Source organism: Manis pentadactyla, chromosome 1 (assembly GCF_030020395.1).
Source record: "Manis pentadactyla isolate mManPen7 chromosome 1, mManPen7.hap1, whole genome shotgun sequence".
Lineage (NCBI taxonomy): Eukaryota > Metazoa > Chordata > Mammalia > Pholidota > Manidae > Manis > Manis pentadactyla.
Genome location: NC_080019.1, coordinates 22,264,176 through 22,290,113, shown reverse-complemented (window position 1 = coordinate 22,290,113; position 25,938 = coordinate 22,264,176). Strand labels below are relative to the sequence as shown.

Sequence of the window (25,938 nt, the reverse complement as noted above, 5' to 3'; positions counted from 1 at the left end):
TACCCCTCTCAAAAAATCCATCCTAAGAAAGCTTTTCACAGGATTCACATATTTTACCCGATGTAGGAATTTTGATTTGCACGCTGCAGATTTTCAGTTTTACATCCCTTATGGGAAAAATTCTCTTGTTTAGCCTGAAATTTTAGTCATTCATTAAACAGCTTTTCTTTCTTTAACACCTCTGGCTCTGTCCCTCAAGGAGGAAAGTCTGAAAGATTCAACAATTTCTCTAGCTGAAAACTATGTAATCTTCTATTTTGATAATTTTAATTTAGGAGAAAAGGGCACCAGAAGTCTATTATTTACTGACATATCTGCAACCTGTGTTTCCATGCATTGAATGATGATGAGAAGCAAAATTAGATGATGATATCTTCTCTGAGGACCATAAACCTCTATTTAAAGGAAAATTAATTGGAGCATACTGTTAAGGGCTTTGGGGCAGGAATAGAGAGTAAGGTGGACACTGCTAGTCTCCAGTCTTTTTCCTTCACCTTCATTTACCCATTTCCTCCTCTATTTTGCTTCTATTCTAGTAATACATTCATACAGTAATAGAGGTGAAAGGGGAGTTTAATTATATAATCTTGACAATGGCAATAGGATTAAGAAGTAATCCACACTAATAAAGTGGTGTGGGTTAGAAATGAAGTGGAAATTGTCAGGGGTCTTCTGTAGGACCTAGGCTGCCCTAGCTCCTGCAGCTGTCTGCTTACCCTGTAATTGAATGTCTGAGAGTGATTGAAAAAATGTTATTTCTTCTCAGGATTACATGCTAATGTACAGAGGGCAAAGGAGACAGCAAAAGAACACATAGCTGCTTATTTCATCCATTTATAGGGACGAGCTTTGGGAAATCATGGCTGTTCTGCAGCTATCTGCTGCCCATCTGTAAACACAATGTATTTGTACATTGGGAATAGAGGGCAAAACCTGCTCTGATCTCTGCAGAGCATCCCTTCTATTGTCCTACTGGCACACATTAAGATTGATGTGAGATTAAAGACCAACACCCTTCTAACAATCGATGGAAATGTCAATTCATCTGAATTTTGAAACACTTATTCACCCATTGATTACCTGAATAGGTGTAGTGTATTTATAGGCACTATATTAATTCAGAACTACAAGTGCTAATATTCTCTTGCTATTTTTTTCACCTATAGGATTTGTACAATGAGGAATTGAAATGTGATTTCAAACTCTTAGTACATCTTTCGCTACAGAAATATATAATTACTATTTTTAGTCCTTATTTTACATTTAGCTCTAATATACTTTATGCTCTTCTATCTGTAGTGAATCTATTGTCTTCAGTAGCAGGCTGATTTGTCTCTTTGATAAGCCCTGTGGAGATTTGATTATTCCAATAAAAATTCATTCACTTGGAAATCCACCCTCCAGCTGTTTACTCCCAGAGTCCCTGAACTACACTAATATTAGATTTGGAAGCATTGAACAATATTTAACAGTGGCTCAGAAAATAAGTATTTTTACGAATCTTTCCTGGGGTGAAGTGGTTATGGAAGAGGTTTTTGTGTCAATCTGGCACAAAGTCTTTATCAGAGAATATGGTATATACCGTTTCTCGGTTCACTAATAAGCTGGTGATCTTTTTGTAATCATGCCTCAGCCAAACTCTCAGCTAACCTCTGGCCTTGGAAGCCTATTGAGTCTCTCTTGCTCCTAGTTGTTGTTCCATGTTGTTTGATAGCCTGAGGCTTGTTTTCTAAATGGAATGTGGATGGACTTATTTAGGCAGAGCCACCTTACCAGGAGATTAGACCAAAGCTTTGCAGACTCCCTGTAAAATAATTGCATCCTAGATTATGGTTATCTTTAATCCCCTATTATAAATCTCTTACTATGAGAATACTAACTTTGCATTTTTGGAGGAAGATTTGGGGTGAACAGAATTTATGTTAGGAGGAGTTGGGAGGCAATTTGGTCCTAGGGGTGAGAATTTAAAAGTTAAATAAAATTGCTGCTTGCATCTATTTGATTTTTTTGAAAAACGTCATTCCAACTTGTGTGGCATGTCTTTCCTTTGGCAGGTCCTGTTAGCCTGAGTACACCAGCTCAGCTTGTGGCCCCCTCTGTTGTAGTAAAGGGCACTCTTTCTGTCACCTCCTCTGAACTCTATTTTGAGGTGGATGAAGAGGACTCTACCTTCAAGAGAATCGACCCCAAGGTGAGCTGAGGAGTGGGTTTGATTTTTGTGGAATTTTTTTTTTTCTTATGATGGAATTGTGGGCTGCTGTGGTGTAGGATTGGCCTTGGTAAAATCTGACAGACTTAATTTGAATTTCTTGCTGAACTGCCTCTGCCTGTATGCAAGGCAACTTACCAGCTAGTTAGATTACTGAAGTTCATTTAGATTCAAAAACGATTTCCACTTAATTGCATTTATCATTAGCTCATTCAGGGTTTGGGGGAGAACCTTAGGGAGAATCATCTATAAACATTTTGCCTCACAGGGCCCAGGGTGAAATTAAGGTACAAAATTCAATGAGATTGAGAGTAGAATTATTTTGTTTAGCTTTGATATTTCTAGATATAATACCAGTGTATCACTCTCCTTGCTTTGTCCTCATGACTTACTACTCTGTTGTGCACGCAAGCCTGTCTTGTGTGTGTGTGAGATACCTCTGTTTCCCATTACCTATAGTTGATTTTACAAGGCACTGCATAATTTCCTATTCTTAAATGAAAATGTAATTTCCCCTTTAAAATGTATTTCTGATTAGTTTTCAGACCTTGGCAACATTATTTTACTAAGAAACATTTGTGGCACAGCCATAAAGCAAAAATTAGGTTTATATTTCGTGAAAGTGAATGGTAGAGTTTGTTCTGAGAAGAAACAGTCTCTCTCAAAATGGGCAAAATAAGCAACCTGTGGAAAAAGAAGTGGTTTAAAAAATGGAGTAATTTATTTTACAGGCTGAAAGCTTGTGTGTGTGTTGTGTACATATGTACACATGCACACATATATTCTGAGTTTATTTGTAGGAGATTCTTTGGTTTTGTGATAGTGTGAATTGTTAAATTTTAGTGATTTAGAAGTACTTCAAATTAGTTCTTGATGAAATAATATAATTTTATTAAAAACTACAAGCAAATGACCTCTTGTATTATGCATGTTTCTAACACTTTATTTCAAAATCGCTGCCTTTATTAAGATAGGATTTCATAGAATGCATGAAAGGAAGACTATGATGGAACTGATTATTTTGAGCTTGATAACTCAGCTAATCCAATGTAAAGAAAGTTCTAATTCTGAAATTACATCAACCAGAAAAATTTTCTATTTTATTGAATGACTGAAATGTCTGCAAATGTATTTTAGTTTCTTTAGGAAAAGGAAGTAACCAAAATTACTTTAACTGTAACTTACGGTAGTTTTTGAGTTTGAGAGGCTGACATTTATTTCAGATCATTCTGTTATGCTTTTGGGCATACATGGCTTAAAATCTAAAATGTGATTTAATTTAAAGGTATTTAATATAATTGTTCTCAATAGTGAGACTCTTCTGCCAGTCTTTGTAATTAGCTTCTCTGAAGTTTTTTACTCCTTTTGGGGTAAGTAATAACTTTTATTTCCCTCCTATCTTATTCTGTGCAGCTTCCTTAAATGTTTTCCCATTTGCTTATGCATCACAGAAATTTCTCATCACAGAAATTGTCTTATACCACTGCATTGTGCCTAATATTATCAGCAAAGCAAGTATTACCAGAAAGCAAAACTTCTGGTAATTTATATCCTTAAAACTTTTTAGCCAATTATTAGAAGAATTTTTGATTTTGTATAGATGTTGGTTAAGGTATTTTGTAAATAAGGACACTTGTGTTGCAGTGTTCTGTTTTGTTTTGTTTTCTGTTGGTGATACCTGCATTGAATTAGGTGAGGAGGGAAAAAGATACCAAATTTGGGGAATTTTTATTTCTTCTTGTCAGGACTTTAAAAACTTTCTTCCCTTGGAGATATGTGTCTAATGCTATCAACACTTTTGTGAGTGAAAAAAATAGATCATTTTAAGATGTCATTTTTATCTTTTGAAGTAAACACTGTGCCCTTAAATCATTTCTTTGTAAATGTAAGCACCTATTACTTGCTTTACTTATGTTCCTAAAAATCAGAACATTTTACCCAGAGAAAAAATTCATTTTTATTATTTAAAAAATGTGTATAGTTGTCTGAACCATTTAGTATTATAGTGAGTTTGTTTTACTTCTACACAAAGAGAGACAGAAAAAGATAAAAGTGGAAAGAGTGGAAATGATTTCAGAACTGTTAAGATACAAAGTTTATATTTTCAACAGAGAAGTATTTTTGGTAGAGAATTTTTACCAGGGAACAAGTGAACCTAGGCATCAGGGCCCTAAACCTCCCTTATTTTTCATCCATCTCTGCTATCCTGCTGCTCATCCCTCCATACACTCCCACCTCCACTCAAACTTCTTCCTCTGATCTTTAAAATTGCTTTTCAGAACATCTTTATATCTCTCATTCATGGATTTTCTCAATTAATTAAAAACTAGGCTAATTCAAAGAATAAAATTTAAATCTAAAGGGTAACAGCTGACATATATGCTGTACCTGTGTCTCATCATTAGCATATCTAATGAAGCATATAGTTACCTCAAACATAAAATAGACAAACCAGTTTCTTTGGGGTGCTTTCAGTTTTACTAATTATTTTATTTTTGAATCAGTTATTTCCATGTATTAAAAAGAAACCTTTGTTAAAGTTGCACATTGAAATGAGTATGTTGGAATATTACCTTAGAAAAGCAGAAGGAAGAGGAACACACTTGTCCTATTTGTAAATTCTTGAAACAGTAATATTTCTTAAGTCATAAAAATAATAACAAACCTTTTTTTGTTTTAAATTGCCTATAAGCAGTTTCAGAATGATTCTGAATAATTCTGGGAATTTGACTTTTTTAAAAAAAGATCATAGTTTTTGCACTTAAAACTAAGCCATTTTAAAAGCTGAAGTAATTTATTAATCTGGATTGTTCATATCACCATTTCCTGAGGAAGGAATATTGCTATAACCAGTTTTTTCTTTTTTAATATGGTTGATTCAGTTGTTGAATTTTTATTACTTCAAGCTCAAAAAGGGGGAATAACTTAAGGAAAAATATCAACTGATTGTGTTAACTATTCAGAAGAGATCCATAAATATTTCCTTTGAATTTCAGACTCAGAGTGGGTTTTCTAAAGTTACAGCATGAAAAAGCAAATCTCTTAATTTTTAATGTGAAATAATTATTTTCTGTTTAAAAAGTTCTTATCAAAATCTGTTCTCCCATTCAAAAATCTGTTTTTTCAAGTGTGAAATATTACTTCTAATCTTAAAATCTACAGAACAAATGTATTCAGCTAGGCAAAATTAGTATTTCCCCCTTTCTAAGGATTTTGGTGAGAACTTGTATGAAATCTATAAAATGTGCTGTATTTGTAAATTTTGCAAATTGGAGTTCAAATGGAAGCTTCTTGCATTTAGTTCCTCAAGTTCCCATCTTTAACACTGTAAAGTATAAATTGTGATCTCACCTGCCTTCATTTAAGAACAATCCACAGTCAATTACAATGTAAAGTAATATTTTTATTACTGTTTCCAACAAGACTGCTTAGGGTGAGGGTGGAGGTGCAAGAGAGGGAGGGGCACAATCTGACATTGGCACTGTGATACATTTAACATCATCAAAACTTTTTTTAAAAGAGAAATTTTACATATAATTAAATACTTTTTTTTCACTTGGTGACAACATTCAGGCAACCCAAAACAGAAAAAAAAGAGAGAGAGAGAGAGGGAGGGACAGAGGGAGAGAGAAAGAGAAAAAAGGCAGAAGACAGCAGAAAGGAAACGGGGAGAAACTATACATTGATTTGAAAATGTACCTTGGGTTTCACTTTGTGGTTGCAAAGCCCGATTGCTTCTTTTGTGTGACCTTTTAAATTCACATTGTTTGGAAGAAAACGTTCACTTTTGTGCAAGAATGTGATTTTTGCTTGTTTGGTTGGTTTGCTCTCCGTTTGCTTGTTAATTAGTTAAAGTCTTCTGCCTGGTTCCTGTTTCTTTCAGGTGGCTTACATAAAAGTTTGTGTCCGGAGTTTCCGCTGTTGGTCGCTGAGGTGTGTGTGTCGTGTGTCTGAGAGCATTCCCGTTTGTGTCGCTTTTCAAGCAGTCCCCAGCACCCTATAGTTTGTCCAGGCTTTTGGGATTGGTGAGAATTTCCCTGGCCAACCTCCAGGTCTGCTTGGCAGCGCTCTCCAGGGCCGAATGGGGCTTGCCCTGGAAAAGGTCGAGGTTGGGCAGAAAGTAGTGAGGGCAGCGGCGGCACTGCAGGCAGGAGATGAGCTGCAGCAGGATGCCGTTGAGCCGGTCGCCGAGGCACGCCTCGTCCCAGTCCGTTTCCCGCGGGTGTTTCTCGCACTCGTACAGCAGCAGCGTCTTCATGTGGTAGTTATTGAGCGGCTGGCCTGGCAGCTCCAGGTGGCGGTCCCGCAGCGTCTTCAGCACTGAGAGACACTTGTTTCGGCAGCCGCCCATCAGCAGGCGGTTCTCAGCCTCCCCGAACTGCAGCACCCAGGCATCGCTCTCCGCAGAGCTCTGCTTGCCGGTTAGCGAGTAGCACTCCTTCGAGAGCAAATTGAACCCTTCGGCCTTGACCTCCGCCACCCGGTTGGGGCCGGGCCAGGGGATGTGGGGCATAGGCCACTGTGCCGCACTGCGAGGCCAGATACCGGTGCACTTGAACGCCGGAGTGATTTGCACCACATAGCGCTCCCTGATGCGCAACTTGACCTCGCTGGTGTCGGCGATCATCTTGACCACATCCCGATAGCTGCACTTGTCCACCGCCTGAGCTACCAGTGTCTGGAAACGCGAGCGGATCTTCCGAGCGGAAAGGTAACCGGACGCTGTGATGAACTCGACCCAGAGAGACATGCTCCGCTTCCGACCATCGCTCAGTTTGAGCACCGCGCAGCCAGGCAACGAGCCGTCGTCCACGAAGTTGAAGACGCCCATCTGGTTTAGGTAGAGCACCACCTCGAATTCTGTGGGCGAGATGACCTCCAGCCCCTCGTAGCGGGCATCGATCTCGCTCAAGGAGCTGATGAAGCGAGGCTCTTGCACCTCCACTTCCTTTAGCACGTCCGAGACCACCTTACAGACCTCTCGGATGGTCTTGGCGATGGCCGCCTTGCGCGCCTGGCAGCGCTCAGTGTAGTATTTATTGAGCTGGTAGACCAGCTTGGCCTGAGCGGCGATCATGTTGGGGCACAGGTCCGGGCTGTACACCGGGGTCTCGCAGTACGTTGAGGGATCCAAGGCTCACGCGCGGGTGGTGGCCCTGCGGCTTGCGAAAGAGGCGGTGCGCTCCCCCGAACCCCACTTTCACTCTTGTTTTCCACCCGGGCTGACCGGCTGATGCTACAGCCGGCTTGCTCTTTCCCCTCTTTTGGAACCTTTTTTTCGTCTCCAAAAAATAAGGGGAAAAGGTGATCTTAGCAAAAGACGACTACCTGCCGGGACTTTTTTTTGTTTTTCTCTTGATATGTAAAATAAAGATGTGAGTGAGGGCGAGATGAAGGGGAGGGGAAAAAAGGGTGAGGAAAAAAAAAAAAAACTCCGGTTACCGAGAGGTTAGGCTTTAGATGTCTGCAGCCGATATTGCTCAGAAATCTGGAAATGAAATCTTTTAAGTACCAAATTTAAAAATAAAAGCGAAACATTCGGTGTTTCATTCCTAAACTTCTCTCCCACGCTGGTAGGACTTCTTCACTCAATGTTAAGTGTCTCTCTCCTCGCCCTCCCCCAAATGAAAGGTGAGGGATGTAATTAATGTCCAGAGAGCAGCAAAGTGCAACTCGGTCCGCGGCACGCTCGGAGGTTTGCAGACGCCCCACACTCCCAGCGTGTCGGTCTGGTCTCTTCTCAGGGGGTCGTGTTGTAGCGGCTTTCCTCTTTTCCTATTGGAGGCGTTGTTTGGACTGGGTTGATCGGTTTGCAGCTGGTTCTTCTTGTCTTTCTCTAGGTGCAAACCGCTGAAAGTTGTTTGATACTCATTTCTGTTTCGTAATTTATAATTTTGGCCCTCACAAAATCTATTTTAGTGTGACGAAGTCGTTGCTTGCGTTGCATCTGGGGTTTAGTTATAACGATTCTAGGGTTTTTCTTCTCCACCCTCTTTAGGTTGTCTGCAGATCCCACTTTCTGAGTCGTCTCTCCCTCCTCCCCTCCGACGTCTCTCTCTTGTCCTCTTCCCTCCCAATCTCTCTCCTTTCCTCCCCTCCCCCTTCTCTCTCTCCCTCTGCCTCCCTCCCTTCCTCTTCCCTTTCTCTTTCTCTTTCCCTCTCCCTCTGCCTCCTCTTTTCCTCCTCCTCTCTCTCTTCCCACTGCCTGCCCCTCTCCCCCTGGCCTCTCTGTCTGTCTCTGTCTCTGTCTCTCTCTTTCTCTGCCTTGCTGTTTCCTGGAGTTATTTAGTTTATGAATGGTCCAGGGCCATCATGAGGGGGGTGGAGCTTCAGTTCCTACAATCGCTATCCGAGCTGTCAGTGCCGTAGCCAATCCGAGAGAGAAGACAGGCATGGTTGGCAGACGGTAGCTGCACCGCTGCACTTGATAAAGAAAGGGAGTAAAGAGAGCAGTAAGAAAATAGGAGATAGTAGAAGTCAAATGCGCACACACATTTTACAGCCCCTCTTCTTAATCCTCCTCTGTTATCAGTTGCAAGGAAGAAAAAGAGTCTATAAGGGACTTTTCCTGGAGATGGCTGGAGTAACGCGAGGGAGAGTAGCAGTGGTTCAGAAAGGTTCACTTTTTTTTTCTATCAACATTGTGAAGAAGGTGCAAACTATTAACAAAATTACTTCTGCTTGAAGGCAAATGAGAGGAGGAAGGAGAATCTGGGAAAGGACCTAAATTTTGCTAGATTGTCTCCTCTGGCAAAGACGTCCTTCTTTTCCCCTCCCCTCCCATTGTTGCCAGGAGCCAGAGCAATTGCTGTATATGTGCATCAGTTGTGTGTGTGTGGGGGGGGAGTCGATATGGCGTGAGGGTTTCTGATCATAAATCTTTTCAGTGATTTCCATATGCTTTTGAAAAACGGGGCGGGGCAAAAATAATGCAAGCACCTTTTTTGATAATTCATAATTAAGATTCAAATATAGTTTATGCTATTATTTTGTTACAAGGACTAGCTCATTATTAGAGAGCATGTTTAAGTTGCGAGAAATGGTGCAAATTTATATATAGTAGAATTTTGTTCGATATACTTTTATATCAAAATCAGCCGCTAAGATTGTTTTAAACTTAATAAAAATGAAGTAAATGTGAACCTGAGCCAAAGTGCTCTTAAAATGTTAGTGTTGTAAATCTAATTTTGAATATGTTCTTAGGCAGAATTTCACTTGTAAAATGATTTTATTTTCATAATTGACTCTTGCTTTTAAAAGACTTCACTGCTGCAAAAATCTATAACTATCCTGTTATTGATTACACAGATGGCTTCACTCCTCCCTTGGCATTTCAGTGAAACTCATGCATGTGCTTTTAGTATATATGTATTATCCTTTCAAGCTGTATCCATTGTAGCCTTTTGGTACTTTGGATCAAAAAACAAAACCTAGAATAGTGTTTCTGATTTCTTTGGTATTGAGGGTTTATATTTGAACTTGAGGTGTCTTGGATTCTGAGTCTTGTTAAACATAGCAAGTAGATGGGATTATTTTTAGTTAGATTTCACAATTTGTATTCTCAGATAGTGCTATAAGAATAAAAATCTATGAAGTCTGTTGGGCAAAGACTTTGTTTTGCAAAACCCCAAATGCAGCTTTGCAAACCCCCCTGGGAGGGCTTTACTTACTCTTTTAAAGCCAGACCAGGTGAACCTGAATTCAGTTGCATAGGGAAAGTTTGTACTTGGTGTCAGATGCTTGGACTTCTTGGTTCTTTTTTAGATGTTTGGTTCGTACCACTGATAACTTGTCACCCCGTCAGACTTGTTGCCAGAAATCCCTTTCTAAAGAACTATTTGTTACCCCCCATTTTAAAAATCAAGTCGGATTTATTGCCTAGGATCTGTCTTTAGTGGCCAGGAGTTGGGAAGAACGGTCAGAAAATAAGTCTACGCCAAACTCTGGTACACGGAGCTTTAGTCCCCTTACCCGGAGTGGCAGACTTGGGGCGGCTGTGGGCTCCAGCCTGCCTGGGACAGGCAGCTTGCATTTTGGAACGCTTGCCTGCAGAAGAGTGGAGAGCAGTCGCCGCGCCTTCGGGGTTCGCGCGTGTGGGGAGCCCAGACTGGCCGTAACCCCGCTGTTGCCTGCGAGGTCACCCCGGAGACTTGGAAATACTGGGCAGAAGGGGCCCTTAGCGCAGGGAGTGTGTGGCCAGCCGGGAAAGGATCCGCAGCAGTTTCTCCCTAGGGCTGTTTTTGGGTGGAGACTTGCGGCGGGGCTAGAGGGTGCCGAGCTCTCGCTCCCGGGCCCTCGAGGTGACCGCCAATCCGTCGCCTGTGGTGCGCGAGCAGCCCAGGCCCCGCTCGGGAACTGGCCAGGCCCGCGACGCCCCTGGGAGGGAGGGAGTGCAGAAAGGCCTGCGGGTGGCGGCAGGCGCCCTTCCCCAGGGCCGCAGGGCTGCGGCGCAGACCCCGGTCCCGGGCAGGAGCCGGCGCCCCCCGGCCGAGCCTCTCTTCGCGGGTGGGACGGCCCGGGCCACGCGGATCGTCGCGCCGCCTCTCCCCTGACCCCCCACTCTTTCCTCTCGGCTCTGGCAAGCGCGACCAAGTTTCGTCGCACCCCTGTCCCCGCGTTTCTTCACTTTTACATACGGAGGCTGAGGGATGATAAAACGTTACAAATGTTTTGATTTAAAAACAATTCATTACCAATTTACCCTGTCTAAGGTAGATGCTCTAGTAAATAATAAATCAGTTAAACAAAGGCGACTTTAATTTATTGCCGTGGTACTAATTAGAAACATCATTCGAGCAATAAACTTAAACACTTCCAGCAAATAATGCTCCCTCTAGCTGGCGCCCTTTCCCCTCCCCCCTCCAGCCCCCTCGCGGGCGGACTGCGCCCTCGCTAAGAGCTGCTTCAGCTGTGTGTTTGCGGACCCGCTCTTCCTCTGGTTGAATAATTGAAGGGAGAAACGGTATCCGAGGAGGCTGTAATTGAAGAGCCCCTGTCACCTCTGCTTTTATGTATGTTAGTATTAGAAGTCCATCAGCAGCTCCTTGATGGTGTATTAAAAGAAGTGGCAGCCCCTTCTGCAGGAGATACCGTATTCTATTAAAGGAGACCAAGTGAGAGAAAAACTCTAGAGGCTAAAAGCCACTTCAGGTCTTCAGACCGATTGATCTGTATTCTCTTGTTATAATCCGTCTCATCATACTTGAGTTAATGAGGCAAAAGAGGGGGAGAGAAATCTGATGGTCCTTGACAAATTCATTAGGGAGGCTGCAGGACATTTTATTTGACTGTTAAACATCTTGTTTGTTTGGTTTAGGCAGTGCCAACATCAGCATACTTCTGCCCAGATCTGTGATGTTGGGCTACAAGACATTGTAAAAAGGGAAGGAGGACATTCAGGGTGAGATTTGAATGTTCTGTTTTGAATTTAGGGTAGTCCATAACCTTCAGACTTCTCTAGGTTTTTCTTTCACCATCATTATATTAGGACCATTTTATGAGAATATACACGATGATACTGAGATGGGAGTGTTTTTAGTTACTGTAAACTAAAATATGTGTTTAAACTTCAATCGGAAGATTTCCCATTTCCTTAAAAAAATTGAGTCAGGTTATAGCAATTACTGTAACAATTTTTGAAAAATGTGAATGGTTAAGTGCAGATTAATAGCCAGATTACACAGTATGTCCTGTCTTTACTTGATAATGGGTAAATAAACTTAATTATTAATTGAATTTCCTCTTACACTGAAACGCTTATGAGTACAGAAACTTGGAAGTAAAAAACTTACTATACAAGTAAGATATTTTTAAAAGAACATTGGCATATTTTAATTCGAGGGCCTTTTTATATGTAGAAGCAGAAGTGAGTACTCTGAATGGTGTTAAAATGAAGTAATGAATTGACAGAATACTTAAAAAAACTGAAAGTATTTCTAATTGAAAATTAATGGGCAGTTAAGATAGAAGGTATTCTTCTACCATTTTATCCTAAGATAATATAGCACCTGATTTTCTCAAAAAGAAAGAAACAACCTAACTGTGATACTCTCTTGCATTGAAAATTCAGTCATATTTTCCTTCGGCAATGGACTTAAACAGCCTTAGCATAAGTGCTTTGAGAAAGAACTCTGTCTTCCATTTATAGGAAAACAGTATGAGACAAAAAAGAGAACTAATGTTCTTTGCCTGTCATTTTTATACATTCCTGCAGTGCTGATGAAGCTTGAACTGCTGCAGGGAATGTATGGATTTGAAAAGAAATGATTCAGTAGTTCATGTTGTGTTTCTCAGAAGCAAAACCAAACTAATGGCTGAAGTCAGTGCTTCTGTACATCTGACAGATATAATCCTGTTTACATTTCCAGAGAATACAGAATCCTTAAACTGTTTTATTTTGTGCTGATCTTTACTTAGAAATGTGTTTACTGAGTTTAACTGCAGTGCATTTTTTACTTTATCATATCATGGAGACTTAAAAGATATACATTATTTTATTATCTGTAGAAATAGCATACAGTATTTCAATAATCTTTACTGAAGAGTATATTGATTTTAGATTATATGATTTTGTTTTCCGGGAAAACATTTTAGAAGTATTCAAAAAATAATCAGATTATTGACTTAAAAAAAAACTAACTCTTTTAAGGATTTATACTTCTAAAACAAAGGACCTGTATATATTCGTACTCTCTACAACCTATCTTTGAAACATCTATGCAGTTGCTAGATTTTTGATTTTTATATAATTAATCATTCAACATATTTATAAAAAATGCTTGATTTTTTTGAAATTCTTTTTTGGGGGATCAAAATATAAAGGAGGAAATACACAACCGTTAAATTTTCTGAATTTAAAAATTGTTCCAGTAAAAACTTGAAGAAAATAGCCCAAACACAATTTATTAGTGTACTAGTTGATGAAATATTTTGTTGAAGTAATTACATTCAAATATCTTTAAGGAGCTTTAACTACAATTGTCAGAATTGTAACTATCCACATTGTATTTAAAGTCAAAGTAAAACCACATTCTCTTTCATTCTGTCAAATGATCTAATTTTACAAAACTCCAAAGTATCAGAGCTTGTTTCTAAGCTATTGATAATTACTCTTCTGGAATCAGTCTAGAGAATAATCAGTAACTGAATGTTTTCTTTGAACAGTTCACAGTAGTGCCTATTAATTTTAAATGGTTGGTCATGCTGCTGAAGGAAGTTACTGGGTTTTTATGCTTAAACCACCACCACCACCACCACCACCACCACCACCTAGTAATCTCTTTGATTGGTAACCCAAGGGTATTATTCTCATTCCAACAGTTTGAACTTAAGGTAGTGGTGTATCAGGTGAAAGCAGTATAGTGAACTTTGCATAGGAAGCCTGTCAAACTGTACTTAAAAATAGATGCTTTTATATACTCCAGAGTACTGTATGCCATAAAGTTTGTGTGCATTACCTTGGATGATATACATGGTTAGTGATGTTAACACCTATTAGACTTGTTACAAGTCTAATTTTTGTATTATTTAGAAGGATGAGAAAATTGTGAGTATGACGTGTTAATTTTCTCCCCGTAAGTTGAATACAACTGTATATATGAGTACTTTATTAAGCTATACATAATTTGATCTTACCAGATGTACAGTGATAGAGCAGAGAACTTGTATTTAGGAAAATGGAAGTAAGCAGCTTTTAACCCTACTGAGAAGTAAATACTGTTGTATTATTGAGCTAGAATATGAAATGTCAAATCCATGCTAATTCAAGTATCTTTCAGAAGGTGTTTCATTGAACTTACTATATTCTCACTTATGTTGGTATCTATCTCTTGGTCTTACCAAGAAATCATTTAGCTTTTTCTCATTTTAAATATACATATTTTTGAGTTGTAGCTATTACATTCTTTTATTTCCCTATATAAACAGTTCTGAAAAGTTAGAAAAGATAAGATTCTGTCTTACCTGTCTTCTTTCCTTTCTTCCTTTCTTCCCTCCTTCCATTCCTCCTTTTTAACAATTTGAGCTTTCTAATGTTCTGTGAGATAAATATTAAACTGTACCCGTCAAATAAGTTTGGCTTTTATAACTCACTACGATCTTCAGCAAATGAGGGGGTACAATTAGTAGTCAACTCTTAACTATTTAAGAAACGATCACATAATTTGTCTATTATTTGTGACTCTTCCATCTAGAGAACCAAATTTTACTTTCCTTCCAGAAGATAGGAGAATCACAATTAGTCAGTGTTGAACTTGATGCTAAACCAATCAAACCTTTTGATTTCAATTGAATTCATTTTGGTGCAAGACATCAAATTTTGTGGCTTAAGGTAGGTGTGATATCCCTTATTTAATAGTACTACTGACTCACATGTAGGATATGTTCTTTGTGATCTCTGATCCATCCCCACTCCCATTTCTCCTTTCCCTTGTGATCAGTGCCAGACATTTACAAACATATGATTGAGATTAGGGATGTAGAGTGTGTACTGAGCTATACCTAGTTCAAAATATAAGACTTGGCGTTATGTTCTCTATTTCTTTTCAGGTCATATGAGACATTTTATAGACCTGTGTTTAAAATTACCAGTTAAGCATATCGTATGCTTAGTTTTTTGTTATAGTTTAGAAAAACTAGCCTTTTTAAACATCTTAGTTTATTTTAAAATAGATCAGTTCTATAACACTCCATCTAGTATATTACTAGTAGTAGTAATTGGCATCAATCTTCTAAAATTACAGGAAATTTTTAATGGACTTGGTGTTATTTTTAATGGAAATGTTAAAAGTCTAGCCTGTTCCTTCAAACATTATGAATTACAGTAAAAGTGATGTGCTGAGAGGTTTCTCTGATTTCTTATAGTGGTGAGACACCACCACCAAAAATACTTCATTGGCTCTAATCTATGTGTACAAGACATTCATACAGTATAAATGAAATAATATTTGATGATCTAAGGAATGGAAATTTTTCCTTTAACCATCTGAAATAAAGCTAGGATATAAAACAGCTGCCTTGGCCTAGGTACATCAAGGTTCTGCCAGTCTGTTTCTTTTCTGAATATTCCCTATGTTCTCTATTATCTTTTCATCCTAAAGAATCATTCTCTTGTTTTCTGACTGGTTTTGTTGGTAGACAAAATCTGGGTTAGTGGGTTTAAATCAGCCTAGATAAAGTGAAAAATCTTTGATCTATGACTGTTTCCAAATGATTTGCTTGCTGGGACCAGACACTATCCATGCCCTTTCACTTTGCTATCAGATAGGTACACACTAAGGATCTGAAAGGCTGCCAGATGCATAGTTAATCATCATATTAGATAAGTAAAGGGTTCCAACCATAGTTAATTAAATCTTCTATTTCTAGTAGTTAACTTGTGCTATAGTAGCTTGTTGGTTAAATGGTCTACAAATCTTCTAATCTTTTCTGCACATTAGTCAAAAACTTTCTATAAATTGTAGCATCAATTACAAATGCATGATACAAAGCTGTGTATTTTAAAATCATGTATGGTTATTGCTGTCACATAGCTTACCTAGATAGATAAGGTAAAGGGAGGCAGTATGAGAGTATCTAAAGAGCCTTAGTCTAGGGGAAAAAAGCCCTGAATTTTTAGCTGAGCTCTGAGTGACTTTGGTCAGGTCACTGTCTCTACTCCCTATTTTCTCAGTTGTTAAATGGGGGGATGGATTAGGAGTTTTTTCTACTGAAGAAGTAGAAAAATATGATTAAAGTAATTGTTTTTATCTTTATTAGTTGATTTCAGAAATCTTTCTACAAAATTTTAGACTCTCAGTGCTCTAATATAGGCATGTGAAAGTTTTTTAACATGAAAAGGTCATAGAAAAGAGTAAGCTTACAAAAGATTATATTCCATATTTTAGACTTGAAAAAAATTACAAATTTTACACTGGAGACAGTTGTGAGGGACAACGTAGCAAACTGGCACAAATTCTAGGAGTATCCTAATAATTGCTTGTTAGAGTTGGATTGTAAAAAATAAGAAAATGAAGTAGGCTGTGTATTCTTTTTTTTTATTAGGCTATCATTGATATATAATCACATGAGCAACATTGTGGTTACTAGATTCCCCCCATTAACAAGTGCCCCCCATATACCCCATTACAGTCACTGTCCATCAGCATAGTAAGATGCTATAGAGCCACTACTTGTCTTCTCTGTTCTATATTGCCTTCCCTGCACCCCCCTACATTACGTGTGCTAATCATAATGCCCCTTATTCCCCTTATCTCTCCCTTCCCACCCATCCTCCCTAGTCCCTTTCCCTTTGGTAACTGTTAGTCCATTCTTGGGTTCTGTGAGTCTGCTTCTGTTTTGTTCCTTCAGTTTTTGCTTTGTTGTTATACTCCACAGATGAATGAAATCATTTGGTATGTATTCTTATATAGAGAAAAAAACATTATTTAAAGGTGTTCTCAAGGGTAGGAGTATTTTTTTTCTTAAAATGTCAAAGGACTTACAAAGTTTCTGATATTTTTATTAAGATTAGATATTCTATACTCTTGAAGCCAAAGAAAGTTCAAGTTCACGATTAACTTTAAAAAAAAAAAGGAGTGATCAGTCTTCTCCTTAGTAACTATAATATTACCATATACATGTTATGTTAAAAGATTGATCCAAGCAGGGAAATGGTTTTCAAAACATGAGACACTAAAGTAAAGTTTTATACTACTTTCTCATGCTGTCCGCTTGTTTTCATCAGAAGATCTGACAAGCATAAAAGTGTTAACGTCTTTTATTTTACAGATGTTCTTAGTTTTCCCTCATATTGTAAAAAATGCTGTGTCAGAGTAGTGTGGTAGGAAATGATTTCAACACCTCCCTTCACTTATGTGATAATTTACTATTTGTCTAGGCTTGTGGCTATTTGGAGGAAGGGGAGTGAGGCAGGAAAAGACAGCATATTGAGATCTAATTGTTCTCATTTTGAGATATAGATTCAACCAATCTGTCTGCCATATTATAAATTCTCTCTAAGACAGCTTTTCTGTTGACATAGTTATTTCTACTTCTATGTTGTGTTCATTGACAGTCCCTCATTAGTGCAAGTAACAGGCCAGGTGACCATGGAGAGAGTTGTTGATGGACACTTGGTGGGTTTGCAAAGTGCAAACCTAGAGACTAAGCGATGAGAAATGCATTGCTATTTGTGAATTTATGTTTTATCTCACTTCACTTGAAAATTTATGAGTAGCCGTGGCTTAAGGGTGCTGGAGTTGTGTGTTCCAGGGCTTGCCCCTACTGATAACACCCTTGTTGGCGTGAAAGTGCAATGCAAATTATGACAGTTACAACCTTCTGTTTTGTTTAACCTGTCAGTAGATTTCCTGGCTCAGTGCTGAGGGCAATGGTGTGTTCAGCTAGTCCATATTCACCTAAACTTAAAAGGTCAGGTTTCTACAGGCAAGCCTGGTCAAAGCCTAATTGATGAGGAGGGCAGAGAGACAGAATTTACTGTTCTGTTGGCTAGTTTCATATCGTTAGGTTGTCCTGAAAGCATCAGGCAGTCACAGCCCCTTTCATGTAAGTGCTGACCCTAGACAGGAGCTGACAATCAAAGGAGGCAGCCACAGGAACCAGTGCAAGTAGGCTATTGATTTTTCAGTTAGGTCTAAGTAGTTTGTAGTGTGGGTAATGGGTGACAGAGGCAGGTATGTCATTATCAATGAGCTCCAGAACAGTAGCGACAGCCCTCTCTCATATTTCCTTCAGCACTGACAGTATGCATCCAGAGGCGGTCAATAAATCGCCCAACCTTTAACTGACAAGTGACTTGGAGGTTTAGGTTGAGAGGTAGAAGTTATAGAGCTAAACTTCTCTACTTGAATATGTACCAGATCTAGCAGTAGAGTCAATAATTACATTCTAAGTTTTTGAAGTTTTGACTTGAGTAAGTCTGTCTAACTCTGTTAATTCACTTTTAAGCTTTTGAGAATTTAAGAAGCATTTTACTTAGTTAAGAAATGAGCCAATCATTTGTAAAGACACTGCAAGAATAATTAAGGTAGGTTATTATGGTATACTTTTGCTTTTATTTTAGACGAGATCCTTATTTAATCATGCTATCCCTGTTATAAGAATTTAGCAGTTGGAAATTGCCTCTCAAAATCCTTTTAAATTCCTAATCTCCTATTAAATGTTTTAACTGCAGACCAATTTTAAATAATATAAAAAAAAACTTGAACCATTTGTAAATGTGATGTATTAGCCACTAAGCAGTTGCTATTTGACCTTCAAATTCGTTTTATATTACTTTTCACAATAAAATAGTCAGGAATAGAACATTTAATGATTAAAGTTTGATGAATTATGGTTGCTTCTGAATTTAAAAAGAAATGAGGTTGATTTTTGTTTTAAAACCATTTCATATGGATATTTACATTTAACAATAGATACAGTTTATTTTCATGTAAACACAAAAGTGTAACGGGTTTTTGACTAAAAGTACATGTTCTAAAAGGGATATAAAATAATTTAGAGATATTTTAAACTATTAACTATTCTCTATTTTGTTACAAAGTGTAGTATAGAGAGAAGATAATATTTATAGCTAAAAGTGGGAGTTTTGGTTGTACCAGGATCCTTGCAAACTATCACATGCTTACATTTTTTGAACTTTAAACAAATTGAAATAAAACAGAAAAGTAAATGTTTTTTAAAACTTCCTTAAATAACTTATCAGCATGATATCTTGTTTAACACTGTGATATTGTACAGAACCGGAGTTTAAGTCTGTAGTATCATGTAGCTGTGGAGTACCCTGCATGACCACATGAATCATTTTCATTTGTCCATTGCAACTGAAAATTCCGTTTTTGTTTTTTTTAAACTAACGAGAAGGTTAATGCACAATGAGAATATGGATGCTTAAGTATTTTCTTAAGTTTGCAGTGATATGTTTGTTTGTACCCATCTTCTTTTTTTAAGAAATAGAGAAGACAAATTTGAAATGTAGTGAAAGATGGCTATCTACTGAAATATTGGAGTCTTAGTTTTAAAGAAGCTTTGGAATTATTATATTTAGAGAAATTTTATTCAGATTTCTTGAAATAGTCACCTTTTGAAGCTTACAGATTCATAAAGATTCCTTTTAGAATCATTGACTTTTCTCCTGTTGTTTATTAATCATTAACTTCCCTGTGTTTGTAATCTTTCCTGAATACAGTGTTTTTTTCAGGAATAATAATAAAAAAAAAGCTGAGGAAAGGGGGACAAATTAAATTTTCATGAAAGAAAATCCTAATCAGCAGTGACAGTGTAAGAGAAAGATGATCGCCACTTGGTCATTGTGGAGAGGCACTTAGATTTGGTGTCAGTGCTTCTGTTAATGATGACTAATGTCTTTCTTGGAGCAAGTGCATGCTCCAACATACTGCTCCAGCCTAGAGAGAGGGCTCAGCAATAGGCACCACTCAGCAAAAGCATTAGGTGCCCCCAAACAAAGGCTTTTTAATGCAATCAATTTGGCAGTCTCTATTATTAGAAAGATGCAAGCATAATTCTAAGGCATTTAAAAACACATTTTATACTATATTATGTCCAGTACTAAGAGATATAATTTTTAAATTAACATATGAAGAAGTCATGCAATGTTAATAAGATGTGCCTCCTATTTTGTTACTTACAGGAATGGGCACATACATTTCCTCTGGACAAAATCACTTGTGTTAAAGTTTTTTAGAAAGAGATAAACTTGCAACAGATTTTTTTCATACTGCATTGTATCCTGAATGAATGTTTTGTTGCTACAAAAAGGGAGTGAATGACTCAGAAGATCTTTTTAGATCTTTTGATCTTAAATATATTGCTCACAAAAAGATGACGTGTGTTATTTCTCCAGCTTTTCCCCAAAGTGTAAGACCTTTCAGGAGGGCATTTGCAATGCTTGTCATATTTTTTCATATACGTCTTACTGGCCTGACATGTCTTGAGAACCGTGAGAACACAGATGTCATTGCATTCAGACAACACTAATTACTCTGGGATTTTTGCAGCCTCGGTGCCTGCATGTAACTGTCGATTATGATTGTTCGTGCAGCCTAAAATGGGGACACTTTGCACATAAAAATAGTGAGACACAAAAATAGTGAGACAGGTCTTTTAGTCCACTATTGTTCTCCAATAGAACTTAGAAAAAAAAAATTCCTGACACATCAGTTTCATTCAGTGTTTTGCCTTTAACCATGTTTTGGCAACATTTTCCTTTCTGAAGTAAGTATGTTATGCTTTAGTGTTCAGTGAAATCTATTATCCATCTGTTCTTTAACCTTCTTGTACAATCTTTTACATTACTTTGTCTTCAAGCTTCATGGGAAATTTCTTTATGTAGCTTATAGTTTGAGAGAAACACTAATTGTGGTATGAGTCTTTTGAAAGTGACAGTGCAGAACAATAAATATGTATGATGTGTTCTTCTGGTGTGCAATTTAATGTTTAATGAGAAGCTGCAGCAAATATGGTTAGTCTCACTGTAGATAAGTGCAATCATCTTATGCTTTTAACACAGGTCACTTCTTTTCTTTGTTTAATTTTCTCTGTAACATTCTGGATTTCAGTTGGTGATTCATGGTGTTTAGGTGCTTTTGAAATATCAGAGGTCAAATGGTGGTCAGAGCTGGGCCCTCACCATTAAATGTGAAGACCAAATACATGTTTAGATAAAAAGCATAATCTGTGTTAATCACCTATTGAAAATAAAGAACTCCAATAATGTAACTTCATATGCTGATAAAGCAGAAATTGAAGCAGCTTGATCAAAGATGTATGATGAGATAAAACTGCAGTCTCTGCTGTACAGTTATAGTAATTATGACTAATGAACCGTCCAGTCTGGATGAAATGGCATGCCCACAGGGACTGTGTCCAATCAGTTGTGACTTATGCAAGCTGAACAAACCATTGATGGGGTTCCAAATTTCTATACCACAATATATAAGTATGTGCTGTATTAATAATGTAACTTTTGTTAGGGTAATGTAAAGTGATCGGAAGTTACTGAAATTTTGTTAAATATAGAACATAATTCTTTTTCTTTTTTCATTTATTTACTGAAAACTAAACACATATTTTTTTGGTGACCTCTGTTTTACCTCTCCTTTCTTGAACATATTTAGGTCACTACTCTAACACAATTCTGTGACTTCCTACTTGTCCTTCTATTGTGCTGCTTTTGAACACTCCCTCTTAGAGCTACTGTTTACTTTTGCCACTAACAAGATACTGGAGAGATGCTTTTACTGTAATGTATGACATATAAGGCATTTTGTATGTGCAAGCGCTGTTCTAAGTGCTTTACCTACATTAACTCATAAATCTTCACACCCATTAAGGTAGGTGCTCTATATTATCATCATTTTACAGGTGAAGAAACTGAGATGTGGGAAGGTTGAATAACTTGCCTAAAGTTACATGCTCTTACAAATTTCACTTTGCCTTGTTGAGGCTAGTTTTTATTCTGGCCCAAATCTGTTTCTAAGGTATCTTCACTTTCCTCTTTTCCATGCAGGATTAATTTTTTGTTGTTATGTTTTCTGGTATCTGGCAAAACTGCTAGGGTATTTAAAAATGAGGGCTCATGTGCAGCTCTATAATAGTTTTTCAGATCTCTCCACTCTAGGTAAGTTCAGGTCCCTAAATTCCTTCACTTAGTAATTTTAAGTGACTAGAGTTTGAGGAAGAAGTTTAAGAATGCATGCTTTTGGTATGAATATATATACATCTCTAAAATGTAATAAATATGTCCATTTGATATACTCTTGAAACAGTAAAATCTTTAAGTTGTAATGAGAAACCAATCTGCTCACTTAAAAGAAAATGGAGTAGAGCTGATAAAATAAGCTCAGTTCGTTTTCTTCTGAGATTAGCTACACTAAAGTTTTTCTCATCAAACCAGGTATAGTCCTCATTTTAATGAGCTCTTATTCCCAGCACCTTTTATACTACTTACTAGACAGTAGTTATTTAATACTATCTATTAAATTTAATATCTATCTATATATTGTGGAATGAGGAAGGAAACAAAGGAAGAGAACATTTTCAGTATTTCACTAATTCACTGATTCCACCAAATACATTCTTTTTTTCTAGTTCCCATGAAAGGTGTTTACTTAGAGAAATAGGATAAATCAGGCTGCCGTATGTCATTATTCTTTGAAATTCTGAAAACCCTACCTAATCAACTTTGTTTCTCATTGACCCCCTAGTCTGAAGTCTTTGTCTTTCCAGGCTAGCTTTCCTGCATTTATCATGAAATCCTTACAGAAAGCTCTCTTTGAACTGATATTTCAGTTATCATCAACCTCAAACAGTCTGAAGTATGTTTTCCTATCATTATCCATGTATTCCTCTCCCTTTATTGACTTATTAATGTAAAAAGTTATTGAAAGGCAGGTATCATCTTCTTAGTTTGATAGCATTACCTGACTAGATACATAGTATATGCTCAATAAATACATGTAGGCTGATTGATAATTTTGGTGCCTTCTTCTTGACAACAGGTTTCTTCCTATCACCAAGATCAAATTTTCAATGTGAGATTTCTAGAAGTAATGTCATAAAATCTTTTAAAACTTGAAGGAAGTAAGATTTGTTCAAGAATAATATTGAGGTCTTACTCTGTGCCAGACACTATGCTAAGTACTTTATCTTAATCCTCTCAACAAAACTATTAAATTATATCCTGTTATTATCTCTATTTATGTAGAAACCAAGACACAGATAAATTAAATAACTTGGTTCATTCTAAAGCTAGTAAGTAGCAAAGCATGACTTGCAAAGATGGTGACAGTTTATTTTAAAGCCATCAAACTTTTATTGGTATCCTGTCAATGCTATGCTCTTTTGTTTTTAATGCCCTTTCAACAATTATTTATGATGGTTCCTGAAGTTTTGCTTTCCTACAACTTAAATGATAGCCATTGCACACCTACTTATCCATGTCTTCTTAAGGTACTCCGCCCTCTTTTTTTCCCATTAATTTTTAGAAAAGGAGGATAAAATCTTGGTATCCTACTCTGGAATATTGTGACATGATCAGATAATGCAGAGATAAAGAGATATCTAGTTCAGTTTTTAACTTTTGTTTTTTGTTTTGTTTTTTTAAATTAATGGAACACAAAGTACGAGTTATCATTTTATGTAAGTTTTATGCAGTGTAAACTCTGTTTTATAGTCTGGTTAGGAAATTTCAAAAGTAATGTGTAGTAAATCATTGGAGAAGTACTTGAAATTTAAATTTAATTTTTAGTTTAAATTTAAATCTGATTTTAAAATGATTGTTTCCATGGCTGTTTATAAAAGATGGAAATGGAGCTAATAAAATGCTGCGTATTTTATACTTAGGAAACTTGTGGCTTATAATGAGTCTTTATATAAAACTGAAACTGCTGTATTATCAGAAAGGAAGCAGTTTACCAAATATAGTAAGCTCTCAGAAGTAAACTGACATCAATTTCAATTTCTGTTTGGCTTTCAGTTTTTATATGGAAATTGAAGCCATTCTATTTCATAAGGGGTCTAATACTCTGTGTATTTTTAAAACTCGTATCTATATTTGATTGTGAGAATTTAGTCAAGTTCTGGCTCACTCAATAAAGGTCAATTCTCATTTAGCTAAAATTTTTGTAATGGTGAACACTTTGTATTACTAAAAATATTTTAGGCTGATAGCATTTTCAGCTATTGATCTTCTTTTAACTTTTAAGATTAAAATTACTTTAAAGCTTTTCCCTAAATAGTTGAATTGGAAATGTTTAAGTAGAAGGAAGTCCAATGAGATCCTAAAATGGCAACTTGTTATTTTGAGGTGAATCTTTGTTTCATAGCATGCTTTATTAAGTCATATTTTATTCATTCATGAATTATCTTACATCTTTGACCCTTTAAAATATAATTCAAACGTAAATTAATATTCAGAACTCATTAAAGTGCCACATGATTCTTTCTCTACAAGTTTCTTACAGGGGAATTATAATGGTTGATTTATATAATTAGAATGTTAGTTATATTTAAAGTATTTCAAAAGATACAGTTTTAAATGAAAGAAATACAAGATTACTCTGTGCTATGATTTTACATATGTTAAAATTATGTTTATGAAGAAAGACCTGAAGAGTATGAAAAAAATGAAAGCAGTTGAAGTGTATGAACAGTGGTTAGCTCTTTGGGGGGTTAATTTCCTTCACTGTTGTATTTAATATTAGTCAGTAAATTTAAATGCATAAGTATAGTTCAAAATGTGTTTTTAAATAACTCTTAGGTTGTATGGCTTTACCATAATTTTTTTTGTCTTTTATATATTAAAGAAATAAGCCAGGGTCCCATTATGTGCAGCTTATACTTTGCCATGGAAATTGTCAGCTGGAGTTATCAAGAGAGCTGTCATTTTTAAAGTATATGTAAAACCATAATACTTATACCACTGTTTTACCGTGTTGTATGTGACCAGTATAGCTAGATTTTAAAGAGAGTATAACACAATAATATTTCAGCCTTGTGATTGTGTGATGCTAATATTGGTTAAGTCTTGTTGTTAGATTGCCAGTGTCTTTGTCTATAGGCTTATATACAAATTTATCATAAGGTTAAAAACAGATTACTTAAAGACAAACTTAATTACTGGCAGCAGGGAAACCAGAATGAATAACATGATTTTGGGCATCTAGTAATTCTCAGTTTAATATTTGCAGTGTTTAAATACCTGAAGGACTTCAGTGTATTGAATGTGGGTAAGTTTTAAGGAAATGTAGATTAAATGTGTATTATAATCTGTTCCAATACTGCATGTAACTTGACTTTGTTTGCGTAGTTCTCTCTGCTTCCTATACCTTTCACACTAGGAAATTAAGAGCTTATTTTCTCTTCTGTACTTTAAACATTTACCGAGAACATACAGGGCAAGGTGGGGAAGGGTGACTATGTGTGGAGAAAAATGAGTTTGTACTTACATTGCCATCTATCACAGCTGCCTATAGCAATGTGAATTTGTGCATGACTGTGCTATCATTATCTTTGCTGTTTCCCATTCAAGTTTGCAGATAGAGTAAATATACATAGCTTTCTACAGAAAAATTTAAGCCTTAGATTGCAAATAGGGGGAGAAGTATCCCTGGAAAACAACCAGTGAATACTCAGCAACAATGAAAAGAGCTAAAGTGAGCAGAATATTATATGCTGATTGTTAGATTTACAGACTACGAAAAAGACATTGACTAGCCTTGTGCATTTAAGGCCAATCTTCATGCAAGAGCCAAGAATCTCAGGAGATACTGTGTGAGCAAAAACAATAGTAAAGAATTAAAGGTTGGGGGTGTGGCTTAAGGGGGAAGAGAATAGTAGTGATTGGGGAATAGTGATGTGGAACATAATGAGAGCAGAGCCATTCAAAGTAGATGAAGTATATAGAAACAGGTAGTAGAAATCTCTGTTGTCAAAATATCACATAGAAACTATATTATATTCTAAGCATGGATGTGGGAATCTTTTATATGTATGCTTGGAGGTTGAAGTAGATAGGTTATTCCTCAGAACAGTAAATTCCCATAGTGATTCTCTTCAATTTTAAAGATCAAATTATGTTTATTACACTTTCAGAAAATAAAATATTATATATTAGTTTTGTATTGCTGTGTAACAAATTACCACCAACTTAGTGTCTTGAAAAATATGGGGCTCACTATGCTAAAATCAAGGTGTTGACAGGACTGCATTCC

General features: G+C 36.9%; 2 protein-coding genes across 3 annotated transcripts in view; one reads left to right on the top strand and one right to left on the bottom strand.

The window, feature by feature from the left end:
- The window catches only part of LRBA (LPS responsive beige-like anchor protein), a 760,266-nt gene that overhangs the window by 463,330 nt on the left and 270,998 nt on the right, over positions 1 to 25,938 (top strand). For both annotated transcript variants that reach the window (XM_036887834.2, XM_057493634.1), the window contains one exon: positions 2,055 to 2,191. In XM_036887834.2, coding sequence (XP_036743729.2) covers positions 2,055 to 2,191 — 137 coding nt within the window. The remainder of the gene's footprint in view (positions 1 to 2,054; positions 2,192 to 25,938) is intronic.
- Positions 5,592 to 8,466, bottom strand: MAB21L2 (mab-21 like 2). The gene has a single exon (XM_036887842.2). The coding sequence runs from the start codon at positions 7,284 to 7,286 to the stop codon at positions 6,207 to 6,209; it is 1,080 nt and encodes a 359-aa protein (XP_036743737.1). The 5' UTR covers positions 7,287 to 8,466; the 3' UTR covers positions 5,592 to 6,206.